We start from the raw sequence: 16476 nt of genomic DNA, 5'->3' as shown, positions 1-16476 counted from the left end.
AATTGACATAATGCAATGGAAATTGCATACATTCAGGCGATAAAATCGTTGAAATTTACGCTCTTTTTGGCATTCCCTTTATGTGCATTACTTTCGTGTAAATTTCAACAACTTTTTCTATCTGTGTAATATACATAGCTAATCCTCCAAATGAGCTTTCTCTACTTGAGAATATACTAGTGTAGCCTTTAATTTTATATAGCGCAGTGTTTCCAGCTTTAATCCAGGTTTCTCCAATGATGAGGACGTCAATCGGCACAGCTAAATGATCCATCGACATTAAAATATTATCAAATTTATGTAGATCATTAATACCCCGTACATTCCATTGTAGAACACGCAATTTTTTCGGACATAAGACAAGACATATTAAAATCATCGATATGATTATGGAAATAATTTAACGTTTGATACATTTTTACATTTAATTGAGAGCACAGAGACCTTGACGAACAAGTTAAAAAAAAATGTAATATCATTAGCTTTGATCATTTTCCTTGCGTTTTAGACACAGGGTTCGTTTAGAGGATTCATTATAACGATTAACTAAAATTTTGAAATCCTCCCTAGTTCTAATCAAGTCTGGCTTAGAGTTATCGTCTTTTTTAACCAATATGCCACCTCCTCTAGCAGGCCAGACATACTTTATTTTGAATGACTCCTGGCATTCACGCATTTTTCGTAATAGCTCAGTAGATAAAGCAGACATTTCCTCTCTAATTGTGATGCTTGTTGCCTTGCCATTAACTACTAGAGATGGGTCAATATTAGTTGAGAGCACACTTCCAATTTCTTTTTTACATGAAAGAACCAACTGCTTAATATTCTTATCTTTAAACACTATTTGGATTGGGACGAGCACGTTTGTCTTGTTAGGTGTATACAGTCTTGTAGTTGAAACAATGGAATTAGATGGCAGAGCCACTCCAATGTGGGCAAAAGTACGGTCAACTAATTCCCTTGTATTCTCATTAACAACGTTTGGAAGCCCTAGCAAAACTGCGTTGTTCGAGACTGCCCTACGATCAGAATGATCCACGTTAGCCTCCAGTTGATTAACGATTCTGCTTAAATCAGTATGTGACCTAGATAGTTCATTAATTTCCCTTTTCAAATTTTCATTTTCTGTTTTAAGTTTGTTGAAGTTTGACAACATTTCTTCAAACTTAGCCGATAGAAATTCCTGCGACTTTTCTACGGCTGCAAATACTAAACGCACCTCAGATTTAACATTAGTCATTTGAGCCGCAACAGCGCTTGCAACAGTTTCTTTCAATTCAGAAGCTATCATTTTTATCAATGAAGATCTGTTGTTTTGCATCTCTACGATCTGTTTGTATATTTCTGAGCATTTGGGTGTGCAGAAGTACATGTTTGCTTTCGCCCGACCAACAGCATTACCTATTATGTTTTTACATTTAAAATGTGCTGCAGAGAAGCAATACATGCACGATATTATTTTATTATTATCCGGCTCTTGCCTCTTACATTCAACACACCAAACTTTGTCATTATTCATATCGACCAAATTTGACATACCTACAAAATACAAGACAAGAAAAATGTTTATGGACAAAAAAACACGTTTAAAAAGAGACAAGCGGAAACAAAATAATATATTATTAGTTTGATTTACGCTAGCTTGAAAACGAGTATTGGTTGAGAATTGTGGACTGTATATTAGAAATGTTTTTGAGCGTTCAACTGCTAGATAATCATCATCTAATCAAAGGATCCCACCGCACTACTAGTTGTAGGCCAATAATCTACTGAGTTTCTTTCGGTGTTTACTAAGTCAGCTGCTTCTCCGACCACAGCTAGCTTTGTATGTATGCGAACCTTCTGAGCACAGCCGCATACAGTGAGACCAGCCGTTGCCTTCCACTGCTGAGCCACAAGAGTGTAGACAGTGACGTACTAGAATGTATTACGAAATCAAATACAGGAGACTTTCGTACCGTGGAAGCTCTGGTAAAACAAACACTTCGACACTTTTTAAAGCAACTACGTGTAATCATCAAGAACTCCACAGGACTACTCACCTCATGTTATTAATCCCCATTCGTTCAGTTTGCCCTAAATCAGTCGTTTCTCCGACCACAGCCAGCTCTGTATGTATGCAAACTGTCTGAGCACAGCAGCATACAGTGAGACTGGCCCTTGCCTTCCACGACCGAAACAACAGTTGTGTGTAAAGGTACGTACTAGAATACTTCTGAAATTATTTATAGCCTAGCAACTTTCCGCCACGGAACCAATCAGTGACAGAGTCGACCACTGGCAGCAACAGCAGCAAACAACAACAGCAGCAGCAAACAACAATAGCAGCCGCAATTAAGGTAGTACCAGACGATTGAAAGCGATATTAAAACAACTACAATATTCGTTCACTTTCCACTAATCTTCACCAAACTAATTGCATATTATCTCATTTGCGCCAATCCTCACAATATACGTTGGACAAGCACTATTGAAAACACAAATCCAAATATATACAAGTATTTTAAAACTACAAAATACAGTGAAATTAGTGATTTTAAAGTCAGAGCTAAAGGGTGTTATAAATTAACCGCCACAGTGTTCCCAAACCGTCACAGTGTTCCCAAACCGAGTGTTAGCCACAGAATCCCTAAAGAATTCCCTTCGGAATCCCTAGAAGGTTTCCTTTGTAGTTTCTGAAGGTTTTCCTTCAGAATCCCTAGAGGATTCCATTCGTAATTCCTGAATGATTCCCTCCAAAATCTCAAAAGGATTGCCAGCGGGATCTGTAAAGGATTCCCCAAGGATGCCCTACAGCATTCCCTGCAGATGCGCTAGAGGATTGGCTGGAAGGAGTTTCCTGAGGATGATAGTTTGGAGGCAAGATAAGTTTCGATGATATAATGGTTGACGAGGGGACTTTGAACACTTAGTCGTCATGATGGGTTTTAGAATGGTACGAACCAAGATTTGTTCGAAAGTAATAAAACTGGTTTCGATTTGGTGATCTTCTAGGATTGACACTTCTTCTAAAGCTTCGCCATAAATGGATTCTCCGACGCTGGTTTTGACTAGATTGTTTACTTTTTCCAGTTCGAATGCAAACTTGCTTGGCCCAACTGCTTTATACCTCCCACATGAAAATGCATTTGTTCAAATTCAGCAGTAGCAGATAAGCCCGGAGCTCCGCTTCATTCCGGCAAAGGATCACATTCAGCTCCCGGTCATGATACATCTACATGTACTTCAAACATTGCAAACACTTGGTCATATTTTCCGTGTTGATCTTGTTGAATCCAGTGCCCGAAATCGCTCCTACGCTGGCAACGCCGGCTTCCTAGCAAATGACTCAAATTCGATTCTAGCATCAACTCGCTTTAATCGCTATCGGATCGTCTTAACACAGCAAATCCATCGCTGTGCACTGCCGCCAGAAATCGTTGAGATTACTCTGCATATCATAGCGCCGTTGAGCGAGGAGTGCAACGTCATCAGCCAATTCGAAGTCGGTTACGTGCTCCATGGTTATAGGCTGCCATAGCAGCCCGCGGTTTGGTTCACGGTCAATCGCACCTAGCAGAATCTCGTCGATTACGATGAGGAACAGTAACGGTGATAGAATACATCCTTGCCTTACACCAGCTACAACCCGGATAGGGTCGGACAAGACCCCACTCTACATGAGAAGGCCTCGTACTGTGCCTCGATGAGGCCGATGATCTTATATATGAGAGAGCGTGAGAGTAAATCGTCGATTTCCCCTCTTGGGAAAAAAATGTTGCAAAAGGCAGTTTTGTTTGTTGTGATCAAAGTTCTTTTTTTCCTTCAGGCTTTATGTCGCAAGCTTGTTGCTTATGGTAATTAGGTTACAGTGCAGTTTAAACTTGATGCATGTATCAGCAAATTGTGTAGCAAGTACAAGGATGCTCTATGCCCAGAGAAGTCAAGAAAATTTCCAAGTCAAGAAGATCCCTTTTACCGGATCCGGAATCGAAAATGCCTTCTTAGACAGTCTCATGCAACTGTAGGCAGCCAATTTCTGTTTTCACACGATTTACATTTTCTTAATTTTGTACTCATCCAAAATGTTTACCGTATATTAATTACCATGTGATTTTTCTTTGAATTATTTAGGATTTTTTGAAACATGTTGCAAGGGCTTGGGTGGCAAATTGAAGTCACACGATCAAAATTACGAGCGAAAAAAATAGTGTAAAATTAAATTATTTGATATGGATATTTTTACAAACTTCAGGCACATAACAAGTAATAATATCTTTAAAGCAGATATGGCTTTATTTATAGCACTTTAGTTCTTTTATGACAAAAACATTGTTTTATCATCAAAAACATTTTATAAGTAAATATGTAAATAGCACTGTTCATTACGATTAGTAACAATAATTGTCTGTGTAAAAATAACGTGCGTACATACCGATTTAAAGTGGTACACGTCTTATAAAGAAGTAGCCGGCTGCTATTTTCTAAGAGGAGGGCACACTGAACATGTAGTACTTCCCTACTATTTGCCAGAAGCGGCCGCTATCAACGGAGTGAATCGTATCTACGCGCGAAAACAGTGCTTGTTTACATTATCAGAACCTACAGAAGCGGACGAGCGGTGCTCGGGTTTATCTGTTCAAACTTGAAACCCTCTTTAAGGTTAGTGACGCTAATCGAACTTGCACTTGGCTGCCGCCCCGCTAGCGAAAGTCCTCTTGCTGATGTGCAAATCGCGCTCGGCACCCTATGCGATAGGAGCGTAAATCTAATTGCCGTATCTATTGAAAAGCCTGCCGACGCTGAATTGATTTGCGTCAACTTTCCTGTCTGCACCTAAATGAGAAAGAGTGATTTGTTTGTGGACGATCGAATCGAAAGTCATCAGTGTTGGCTCCGAGGGGGGTCGTTAATTGAAGGCAACTCTTATTTTTCATTACTCAACCACCCTCAATAGACATTCTAAACGGCGCAATTCCTCCATGCATATATCTTTCACCCGCAGATGACCCGATACAAACAGGCACAGTTTGCCGATGAGGACAGCAGCAGCATTGGCTCGGTCCAGATCACAGAGACTAGACACAGTCCGACGAGGCACATTCGGTATCACGCGGCAAGGGGGACATCGCTGTGGAACGCCCGCAGCAGACTAGAGCGGGTACTGCTGCTGCTGGTGCTGATATCGGTTGTGACGATTGTCGCCCTGATCAGCATACTGGCAACCGAAAGCACCAGAATACTGCACGTGCAGCCCCACGTTGACTCCAACATATACAGAGGTGAGTGAATGGGGGGGAGGTGATTAGCTATAGTTGACTGGCTGACGTCGTCGGAGGGATGCGAATTTAATTATAGCAATGCACAAGAAGCGAATGAACATTGGTAGTATTTGTTCCTTATGTGTCGTTTCTGCATAGAATCAGGTGGAATGTGGCACTATTTCAAATGGTTTAATCACAGTAAACTTGCTTTCAGATTTCTAGTTCCTGGAATTTTACTTTAATATTGCTCAATAAGTTCGGATACATTTTCAAAGTGCCCTACAATAAAGCATATGTTACGTATTAAATGTCTACTGATATTTTTTGGACGTATTGTTTGAGTAGATTAACTGCAGATAATGATTCACAATATCTCTACTTCAGCCTGTTTACTAGCTTTTTACCGTAACAGGTGGTACGCACGAATTCCATGTGCAAGTCCTTCCAAGATTTCTGGATATCCGCCTTAAAATGAAGCAAAATCTAGACTGTGTGGTCATTCGCTTTGGACAGCAAGTAAGATCGAAGGAAAAAAATCCTCCGGATTCAGATTAGAGAGTTAGGGGAGGATATTTTTCCCTGCTCAGAAAATTAGTCAAATGATCAAATATTTGTGCGACTGGACTCTATTTTGCAGGGATATAAATGATCCTCTTGAAAGAGCACAAAAACAGCGTAGATATTGAGAAAACTTGGGAGGACTTAGTATTAGAATTCGCGCGTGTCAGCTGTTACATGTGAAGCTGATGATGGCTAAAGGGGGGGCTATTTCTAAATATTTGCGATAGTTAATCAACACAAACAATGCTTTGAGAAATATCACAAGACATTTGTTAATATTACGTAACGACGATATGCAACCCTACAGTAAAATAAGACTTCCAAAATACGAAAACAATCTGAAAAAATCTAAAAGAACCTACTTTTAAAAGGTTGAAACATTCACAATTATGTATAAGAACCTACCAAAATATGTACTTTAGAACCGGGCATATGCAAAATTGCTAGAGCAATAGTTCTAGAGCAAAGGTTCCCAAACTTTTTGGATATGCGACCCACCTAGCAGAATACCATATTGCTGGCGACTTACCAGGTGGCAAATGTATTGATTTTCAGAAATTGGATAAAAATTAGTTTCATACCTCATCATTGTATTTGCCAAAATCTCATCAGGAACTAGACCCTAAAGCATCAAATTGATCCTGCTACATATTTGCTTGTAGTATAATTGCCTCCTGGATAGCCTTTGTCACATCTTCCAACGTAACTGTATCCTTTTCTTGACGCAATTTCTCCACATAATCGATGGTATCCTCTACAACAGCGGTTCTCAACCTTTCCCTTGAGAGGAACCCCTTTGAACTTGTGACTTTATTGAGGTACCCCCTATTTTTACGCTCTAAATGGAAATAACCCTAGCTCATGAAATATATGGAAAACGGATCTGAAGACTAACGGGATATATGGCTCTCCAAGAAATTGTCTAAAATTTTTGTTATTCCGTTAAACTTTCCAATGCATATTAAATTTATACTGCCGCTAACCTCAAGTCAATCCACCTCGGTATGTGGATGTCATATACAGGTGGAACCGACTTGCAGTTAGCGGCATTATACATCAAGCTTCATACAAGACTTAAAGACTTTTGGAGTCTTCCGAGCCCCTTGCTAAGAGGCTGCCAAGCCTCTTGCAAGGAGACTTCCGAGCCTCCTGAAAGAAGGCTTTCGAGCCTCTTGAAAGGAGGCTTCCGGGCCTCTTCAAAAGAGGGTTACGCGCCTCTTGAAAAGAGGCTTCCGAGAGGATTTCAAACCTCTTGAAAGATGGCTTCCGAGCCTCTTGAAAGAAAGCTTCCAAGCAAGGAGGCTTCCGAGCCTTTTGCAAGGAGGCTTCCGAGCATTTTGCAATAAGGCTTCTTTCAAGAGGCTCGGAAGCCTCCTTTCAAGAGGCTCGGAAGCCTTCTTTCAAAAGGCTCGGCATCCTCTTTTCAAGATGCTCTTGAAAGGAGGCTTACGATCCTCTTGAAAAGAGGATGCCGAGCCTCTTGAAAGAAGGCTTCCGAGCCTTTTGCAAGGAGGCTTTCGAGCATTTTGTAATCTTGATTTTTTTCCGAAGTATTATTTTTGCATATATCTATACTCAGTGTTGGTAGAATCATACTCAAATCTCAATCATCGAGGCTTCATACACGATCTAACACGCTTGCGTTTCTATAGGGAGAGCATCGTGCTTGAGTTTCTACAACAGAATCGCATCACTTCGTTTACTCGCAAATAAATGATTTCACTTTAAAGGACGTCAAAACGCAATAGTGACGTATGTTTGATTTACATATAGATTGAAGAATCATTATTTTAAGCGAAAAAAGTTAATTCAATGCATTCAACAATTCCTTACGTCAGGTATTGTAGAAATGCCGCGAATACAACGTGCCCACACATGCACGAAAGCGAATTTTCATATAAACTGATACGGTGACTGGGTGATGTGCGTAGTTCGAATTTCCGGGGCATTCTCGAGTCCCTTCGAAACGCGCAGCGGGTTACGGCAAGGTGATGGTCTTTCGTGTCTGCTATTTAGCATCTCTTGCTTGGGAGGGGTAATACAAAGGGCAGGGATTGACACGAATTCCGTCCAGTTATTTGGTTTCGCCGACGACATAGATATTATGGCACGTAACTCTGAGAAGATGGAGGAAGCCCACAACATACTGGAAAGCGAAGCTAAACGGATGTGACTAGTCATCAACACGCCGAGGACGAAGTGCATGATAGGAAGAGGCTCAAGAGAAGCCAACGTAAGCCACCCACTGCAAGGTTGTATCGATGGTGACGAAATCGAGGTGGTAGGAGAATTCGTGTATTTGGGCTCACTGGTGACCTTCGATAACGATACCAGCAGAGAAATTTGGAGACGCATCATGGCATGAAGTCGTACGTACTTTGAACTTAGCAAAACGCTCCGTTCGAATAGAGTTCACCGCCACACCAAACTGACTATCTACGAAACGCTTATTAGTTGCATCTGCTGTTGGAAGAACCATCTATCATTCATTCCGCGAAAATCGTGGGCCTATGGTGGAACTATGGTGGGCCGGGCACGTAGCCAGAATGTCGGACAGAAATCCGGTGAAAATGATTCTTGACAACGATCCAACGAGATGGTGAAGAATACAACGAGGTAGATGGAACGATCAAGTGTAGGACGATTTGCGGACCCTCCGCAAACTGCGTGGTTGGCGACGTGCAGCCATTAATCGAGCTGAATGGAGAAAACATTTATGCATTGCACAGGACAGGCCACTCCAGTTTCAGTCTGATTATAAATAAATAAATCAACAATGAAGAACACGTAAAAATCTTGCAATGATACAAATCGCGATTCGAATCATGAGCGATTCTCTGGGCAATAATTCTGATGGGATGTGACTAACGCACGATTTGAATCGCCAATGAGATTTGAGAATTTGAGAGTTTGCCAACACTTATACAATACTGATGAAAAAACCTATTACTGCTCCATTACTAGCATTTGAGTCAAGAATATCGACGATTTCAGGAAAATTTGATTCTAGGTTAAATAGATTCGAAAAACATACGAAAACGACCGAAAATAAAACAAATCAGTGTTATTCATTTTAAGACCGTTGTATCTCAGAAATGGTAGCACTTAGAAAAAAATTTCCGTTCAACTTTTTCATTGGAAAATTTACTTATTTTCTTCAAATCGAGCATTTAATCAATTTAAAACGAAAAATAAATCCGGCCATGTTGATAAACCGACTTATTAAAAAAATACTTTTTTGTCCATCATTTCTGAATTATGGCCCAAATTGCAAAATCTATATAAATGAAGTTTAACTCATGAACGGGTTAACCGATTTGCAAAATTTTCTCCCTGATCGATTCGCCTTGGGATCCGTACGTAAGGTTTGTATGTAAAAAAAGTTTGTTAATTTTCTCGGGTTAATTTAACTGGGATAGGTGAAAAAACAGTATAATGTAGCTTTGGGTCAGTGCTTGCTGCAAATAGTACAGTATATGGCAGTTGCAACACAAACACCCAGGCAAAGCTAATATATATATATAATATATATATATATATATATATATATATATATATATATATATATATATATATATATATATATATATATATATATATATATATATATATATATATATATATATATATATATATATATATATTACAGTCGACTCTCTACATCTCGATGTTCTATATCTCGATATCTCTCCCTATGTCGATGGTTTCCTCAGTCCCTTCAATCTACATACATTTGGGCTTTCTACATCTCGATAACCTCCCTATCTCGATATCTCTCTATCTCGATGTGTTCTGATCATATTTTGTTCAGGATTCACTCTCCTTATGTCGATATGTTCAAATTTTTAGGTTACTAGACCATCTTTGGACAATAACAAACACATCAACAACAGGAAACGACATTTGTTTTGTTGTCGTTTTTCATAGCAACGAGCTTTTTTGGATCTAGTACCCATCTCAATTTTGCTTCCATTCCTCGATCTCTCCCTATCTCGATGGTCCCTTCAATATCGAGATGTGGAGAGGCGACTGTACTAACAGACCCGACGAACTTCGTTTCGTCTAAAATGGATTTATTCTCTGATTAGTTCTCTCGTTATGAAGTAATTGGTGTTTCATTTGCATGGGAGCCTCCCTTTCCAAAGGTGGGAGAGAACCTTCCCCGATTCCAAAAACCTCTGCATACAAATTTCCACGCCGATTGGTTCAGTAGTTTCCGAGTCCATAAGGGTCAGACACACAGAAATTCATTTTTATGTATATTGATTTGTTACCAATTGATTACCATTGCCAAAGACACGAAGTCAATCAGACTAGCCATTTTAAAGTTATATTTTTATTAGAGTTTCCATCCAATCCAGAGTTTCCAAAAAATCCCGGGATTTAGGAAAATTCGGGATTTCCCGATTCCCGGGATATTATTTTTGAAATCCCGAAAATCCCGGGATACCCGGGACATAAAATATTGTTTCATTCCCGGTTCGCAAACAGTGTAAATTTTACTTAGGTGATTAACTCATATCATATTTTTAAACTTCCTATCAGACATGATTTTTTTTCAAGTTCGTTTATTTGGTAAGCTCAGGCACGACGCAGCCCAGGTTATTTGTGATGCACAATCGATCATCTTATCTTATTATCATCTTATTATTAAATTAGTAAGAGAGGAACAGACAAGAAAATATCGGGGATAGTTAATAGAACACCTTCACAAAAAATATTAGATTCCCCTATACCACTCAACTGACTGATACTTTTTACTTTTTACTGACTGATACTTACTACTGACTGATACTTTCTCCAGCAGTTACAGCTCTTTATTAATTAAACGACAAGTACCTACTACAGTACAAGATCAGCTACATCTATTTGGCGCATGCTTCCTACCCATCTCCCGTTTTTTTTTTTTTTTACAAGGGAGAATGCATTTACACACTAACCCAGTACACGTGCATTGTAGTTGCCAAACTACCACACGGAAGTGTACTGGAGTGTCGGACTCGACCATACCGGTAATACCGACTAAACTCCCTTGGGCTCCACCATCGTTTCCCCCAGGAACTACCTCCCAGTACTACTTCTGGGGGATGGCAGTACTAAACGTACTCGCTCGTTCCCGCTCACACAGGCACCCGTCCCGTGCGAGACTGACTTGGGTGCTCGCTCTATCGCACCCTCAAACACACCCTACATACTCTGTTGCACCTCTGTCATGCCGTGCGGGTTTAACTTGTGTGCCCACCCTTCTCATGCCATGTGGGTCTAACTTGTATGCCCACCCAAACCCTTGATTCATGCTCATACACTCCATGCTTGCACACACGCTAACGCTCCTATGGGTCTGACTTGTGTGCCCACCCTTCTCATGCCGTGCGGGACTAACTAATAATGCCGTGTGGGACTAACTTGTATGCCCACCTTTATCGTACCATGTGAGACTGCTCACCTCTTTCATTCAGTTCGCGCTGACACATACTACTCGAGTCATTCGACCTAACACTCCCTCTGGCATCCCTTGTGGGACTCTTCGCTTAGGTTCCCACTTCTGACATACCATGTGAGTCTGACTCACCTCGTTCATGCCATATGAGACTAGCTCAACACGACTCAACTCATTCCTTTCGTACCATGTGAGACTAACTTGGATGCTCACCCACACTCCTCTGCCACGCCGCGGGGTATCAGTAGTCGTAGGAACCAACATTCCTGCGCTACTCCCAGCGCGGCGTGTGCAGTCCATACATACACCTATTCATTCACCCTTCTGCCATGCTTCGAGGTGACGATCTTGGTTGCCACCCGCTGCGCCATTACCTCTGCATGGGCAGACCATTCACACACTTCTTCGCGTTCGGCACTTTCGCTCTAACTTACCAATCACAAGTTAGTCATGCTTGTCGATTGTTGCTCGGCGCGCCAGATTCTCTGCAAGCTGCAGGCAATCTGAGTGGTTGCAGTCGAGACTGCGTTCCACTTCTCCACCGCTTGACACATCCTTTGGATAAGATTATCCGGAGTTGTGTCCCGGCCGCAAACGTCTAGCATTGCTCTTCTTTCGACGTCGAAACGAGGACATACGAACAGTATGTGCTCTGCAGTTTCGTCAACACCTGGGCAGTCAGGGCAGACGGGGACCTCCGCGTGCCCAAACCTGTGGTGGTACTGTCGGAAACAGCCATGGCCTGACAGGAATTGTGTCAGATGGAAGTGAACCTCCCCATGGGGTCTCCCCACCCAGCTTGATATGTTAGGAATCAGCCGGTGGGTCCACCTACCTTTCGAGGAGTTATCCCACTCGCGCTGCCATCTGGCAACCGAAGTCACCCTGGTACGCTCGCGGGCTCCTCTGGTGCCACGTAGGTCAAAACACTCCTCGTCCTCCCGGATGACCAGCCCGACTGGCATCATACTCGCTATCACGCAGGATGCGTCGCGCGATACCGTGCGGTAGGCCGATATCACCCTGAGACACATCAAGCGGTAGGTGCTCTCCAGTTTCTGCAGGTAACTGGTTACCCCCAGTGCTTTTGCTCAGGACGGGCCGCCGTACCTAAGAATAGATGCGGCAACGCCTGCCAGTAGCCTACGTCTACTGGCGCACACCTTGGAGCTGTTGGACATCATCCTCGATAATGCCGCCACAGCAGTCGAAGCCTTCTTGCACGCATATTCGACATGGCTACCGAAGGTAAGCTTGTCGTCTATGATGACCCCAAGAATCTTCAGACTCCGCTTTGAAGTGATCGCGACGTCTCCCACGTGTACAACTGCATGTTGTGCCGACTTACGGTTGCTGACGATAACCACCTCCGTCTTATGTTGAGCGAGCTCAAGGCCTCTCCCACTCATCCAGTCCGCCACAGTGCTGATCGCGTGTTCTGCGCTTAGTTCTACTTCGGGGATCGACTCCTCGTACACCTCTAGGGTTACATCGTCAGCAAAACCGACGATCTTCACACCAGGAGGAAACTTTAGCTTCAGAACCCCGTCATACATCAGGTTCCATAGTACCGGGCCCAGGATTGACCCTTGCGGGACTCCTGCGGTAATAGGAACACTTTTCTGACCGGCATCGGTATCGTATAGCAGCACACGGTTCTGGAAGTAGCTTTCCAAGATCCGGTACAGTCCCACCGGCAGGCTAAGCCGGTGTAACGAGAGCGCGATGGCATCCCAGCTTGCGCTGTTGAATGCGTTCTTCACGTCCAGTGTCGCCAACGCACAGTATCGAATTCCTCGCCTTTTCCGTTGGATCGCTACCTCTGCAGTCTTGAGGACTGAATTGATAGCGTCCACCGTGGACTTACCCTTCCGAAAACCAAACTGGTTACTCGACAGGCCATCCGTACCCTCTGCGTACGGGGTGAGCCTGTTGAGGATGATCCTCTCGAGCAGTTTACCCGTCGTGTCGATCAGGCAAATTGGTCTGTACGCCGATGGGTCACCCGGAGGCTTCCCGGCCTTCGGCAGCAGTACCAACTTCTGCCTTTTCCATCTCTCAGGGAAACAACACTCATCCAGGCATCTCTGCATAGCTAGCCTGAACATGTTCGGGTTCGCTATGATCGCTGCCTTAAGTGTACTCCATCGGGGCCTGGAGCTTTGTTCATCGCAAGGGTGTTAGCCACTGCGAGTAACTCTTCGTTCGTCACCGGAGCCACCATTTCGGCCACATTCCCAGCGCCTTGCAGCGCAGGAGGAGGCCAGCGATTTGTGGCTCGGGACGGAAGAGTACTTCGATAATCCTCGCCAACCGGTCCGGTGACCGTTCGGGGGTGAAGAGCCCCTTTGGTCTTGGCCATCACGATCCTATAGGCGTCACCCACGGATTCGCACCCTCGCACAGGTTGTCGAAGCACGCTCTCTTGCTGCTCTTGATGGCCTTGTTAAGGGCCAGTCTCGCAGCTTGAAACACTTCCCGGCGGACCGCTCTTTCCTCCTCGGTGCGGGCTTCGTTGCGTCCTACGTCTAGCCTTGAGGCAGGCTGATCGTAGGGCTGCAATTTCGGCACTCCACCAGTATACCGGGCGTCTGCCATTTCTTGGCAGGGCTTTCCTCGGCATAGTAGCGTCGCACGCGCGTGATAGGACAGCTATCAGCGCATCCCCGTTTAGACTGTCGGTGTTGGCCTCCAGTCCCAGGGCCGCGGTGAAAACTTCGCTGTCGAAGTGATTTGTCTTCCACCCACGGACCTGACGGACGCTGCACAACATAGTTGATCTTGAAGCGAATTGCTAGGTGATCACTATGGGTGTAGCCCTCGTCTACCCTCCAGTCCAGATCCGAGACCAGACTGGGGCTGACAAACGTTACATCTATCCATGACTCGGCCCCTATTCATACGGAATGTGCTACTGGCTCCGTCATTGACAAGCACTGCGTCGAGTTTTGCAAGTGCCTCAAGTAACGCTTGTCCCCTCTGATTGGTGCAGCGGCTGCCCCATTCCACTGCCCAAGCATTAAAGTCTCCCGCTATAACGAACGGGCTCCGACCTACTAGATTGGCCGATAGCCTATCGATCATCTGGTTGAACTGTTCCATTGGCCACCTTGGTGGGGCGTAGCAGCTACAATAGAACACCCCTTTGATCTTGGCTATCGCGACACCCTCCGCGGAGGAGTGTACAACATCTTGAACGGGGTACCTTCCCGTTGTGCAGATTGCCGCCGACCTAGACCCGTCCGCCGCCCAGTTGCCATTGTCGGCAGGGACGTTGTACGGGTCGGACAGGAGGGCGACATCGATCCTCGACTCTGAGACCGCCTGCCACAGCAGTTGCTGGGCAGGTGCACAGTGATTCAGATTCAGCTGTGTTACTTGCACGGCTTTTTTCGATTGGCTTCACCGAAGGGACACGCAGGCCCGCCCTTAGCATGGTTCCGGTCCTGCTTCTTACTGGCGCAGATAAGGCACCTAGGTGCCTTGTCGCATTCCTGTGCCTTGTCTCTCCTCGCCGCAGCGACGACACATCTTGCTTCGGTCTGGGCCCTTGCAGTCATAAGACTTGTGCCCGGACTCAAGGCACCGGTAGCACCTGTCCACTGAAGGTGGCTGGAGCACGCTTACTGGGCATACTGACCAGCCGATCTTCAGCTTCCCTTTCTCGATGACCTTTTTGGCGTCAGCCACCGGTAGTCTGAGATAGGCTACCTGCGTACCAAAGAATCCTCCTTCTTGGGCACACGCCCTTCAGGCTCCGGTGCACCATCCAGGCGACGCTTCGCCTTAATGGTAGCGCGTTTGGGTCGCTTCGTACTTGGCGTTTTCTTGCCCTCACTGGCCGTAAGGGCGGTCGCCTCTTTCACCGCAGTAACACCGCTAGGGGAGGAGAGGGCCTTGGTCTGCGTACCTTTGGCTGCCTTCTCTGCTGCCGCTACACGCCTGATATAAGCGACCTGTTCTTGTCTTGCGACACGAACAGCTCGCCGGAGCACCAACAGGCTCTGCTTAAGCTCCTTGTTGGTGTTCTGCCTGCCGCTTACGAACTCGATGATCTCATCGAGTTGCTCGGCCACCACCCGTATCCCTGGTAGTGGCTCGTCAGGCGTGCAGGCAGGGCTACTCCCCACCACCACTGGAGACTCTTCGGTACTGCCAATAGCAGCAGCCGTCACTCCACTCGCCCCTCTTTAATAGGGGACCTCGCTAGACCCCTTTTGGCAAAGGGGTCCGTCACCCAACTCCAAAGATTGATTTCGTTCAATACTCATTGCTTATGGGTCCCCCTTGCGGCTGCCGCCGAATCCTACTGGAGTAGTCGCCTTTAGTGATCCCATGGTTATCTATGCCTGCCTTGCGGCAAGCAGGTTGACACTTTCGTGTTCAGAGCTAGATCAGCGCAAGTCAGGAAAGGGCATCTGAGCCTACTCCCACCCAGTAGGCAAAACTGGATGGCAGGATTGGGCAGCGTGCTACAAGGCCCGCCACGGTTTTATGGGACGGAAGACAGCCTAGCCATTAGCCCACTCGCCGTTTCGAGTCGGTGTCACCCGGCCCTACTAAGAGAGTAGAATGTCAGACTGCCAGCCCTCACTTCACAATATAACAATATCCAAATACAAAACCAGTACACGCAACCAGTATGCCATAATCAGGGTCTTACTGATATCAACCCTGATGTGCCAGTGGCACTCCCTGGGCTTGTGCTTTTGAAGCGGCACACAGTCGCTTTGATAGAGTCTGATTACGGGCACTTGTGGTTTTTTGGGAGGGATTTTAGCAGAGCCCACTGCTAAATCCCACCACGCCCTAGGCAGTTCTCCCTGACTCAGCTGGGGAGGGGTCGTCAAGCCCTTGGACATGGTCCATGCTGTCCCTGCTGTCCCTGCTGCCCCCACCCATCTCCCGTTTACAGCGAGGTTGTGTACACAGCTAATATTCGCCTTGCTAATCTCCTCGCACCGCCCAACATTGAGTCAGTCTTCCTGAGCTCCATGCCTCCAAAGCAATTCTTGATGCAATCCATGTCCTCACAATCGACGTTCGTACAACAAACTTTCCAGCACATGCGCAAGTATAAGTGGTCCGACCCCGATGCTCTGCCTATTTTTTTGTTGCTGCTGACCAGCTCCTGACCAAAGCTTCGCTTGGACTCCTACTGACCAACTAGCAAGCTACTGAAAGTACGAAGTACCACTAAATTCCGTACGGCGCTATCCGTGACTTTCGTAG

The 16476-nt window shown here is 45.0% G+C and overlaps 1 protein-coding gene across 3 annotated transcripts in view; it reads left to right on the top strand.

Moving 5' to 3' along the window:
* LOC134212167 (neprilysin-3) overlaps window positions 1-16476 on the top strand; it is a 51430-nt gene that overhangs the window by 21147 nt on the left and 13807 nt on the right. The window contains exons 1-2 of one of the 3 annotated variants that reach the window (XM_062689786.1): window positions 4483-4641; window positions 4985-5261. In XM_062689786.1, coding sequence (XP_062545770.1) covers window positions 4985-5261 — 277 coding nt within the window. In that variant the 5' untranslated portion in view covers window positions 4483-4641. Of the gene's footprint in view, window positions 1-4482; window positions 4642-4708; window positions 4899-4984; window positions 5262-16476 lie in introns of those variants that run through there. The other 2 variants (XM_062689787.1, XM_062689785.1) reach the window with 2 other exon arrangements.

Source organism: Armigeres subalbatus, chromosome 2 (assembly GCF_024139115.2).
Source record: "Armigeres subalbatus isolate Guangzhou_Male chromosome 2, GZ_Asu_2, whole genome shotgun sequence".
Taxonomy (NCBI): Eukaryota; Metazoa; Arthropoda; class Insecta; order Diptera; family Culicidae; genus Armigeres; species Armigeres subalbatus.
This window is presented reverse-complemented; position numbering and strand designations above follow the sequence as displayed.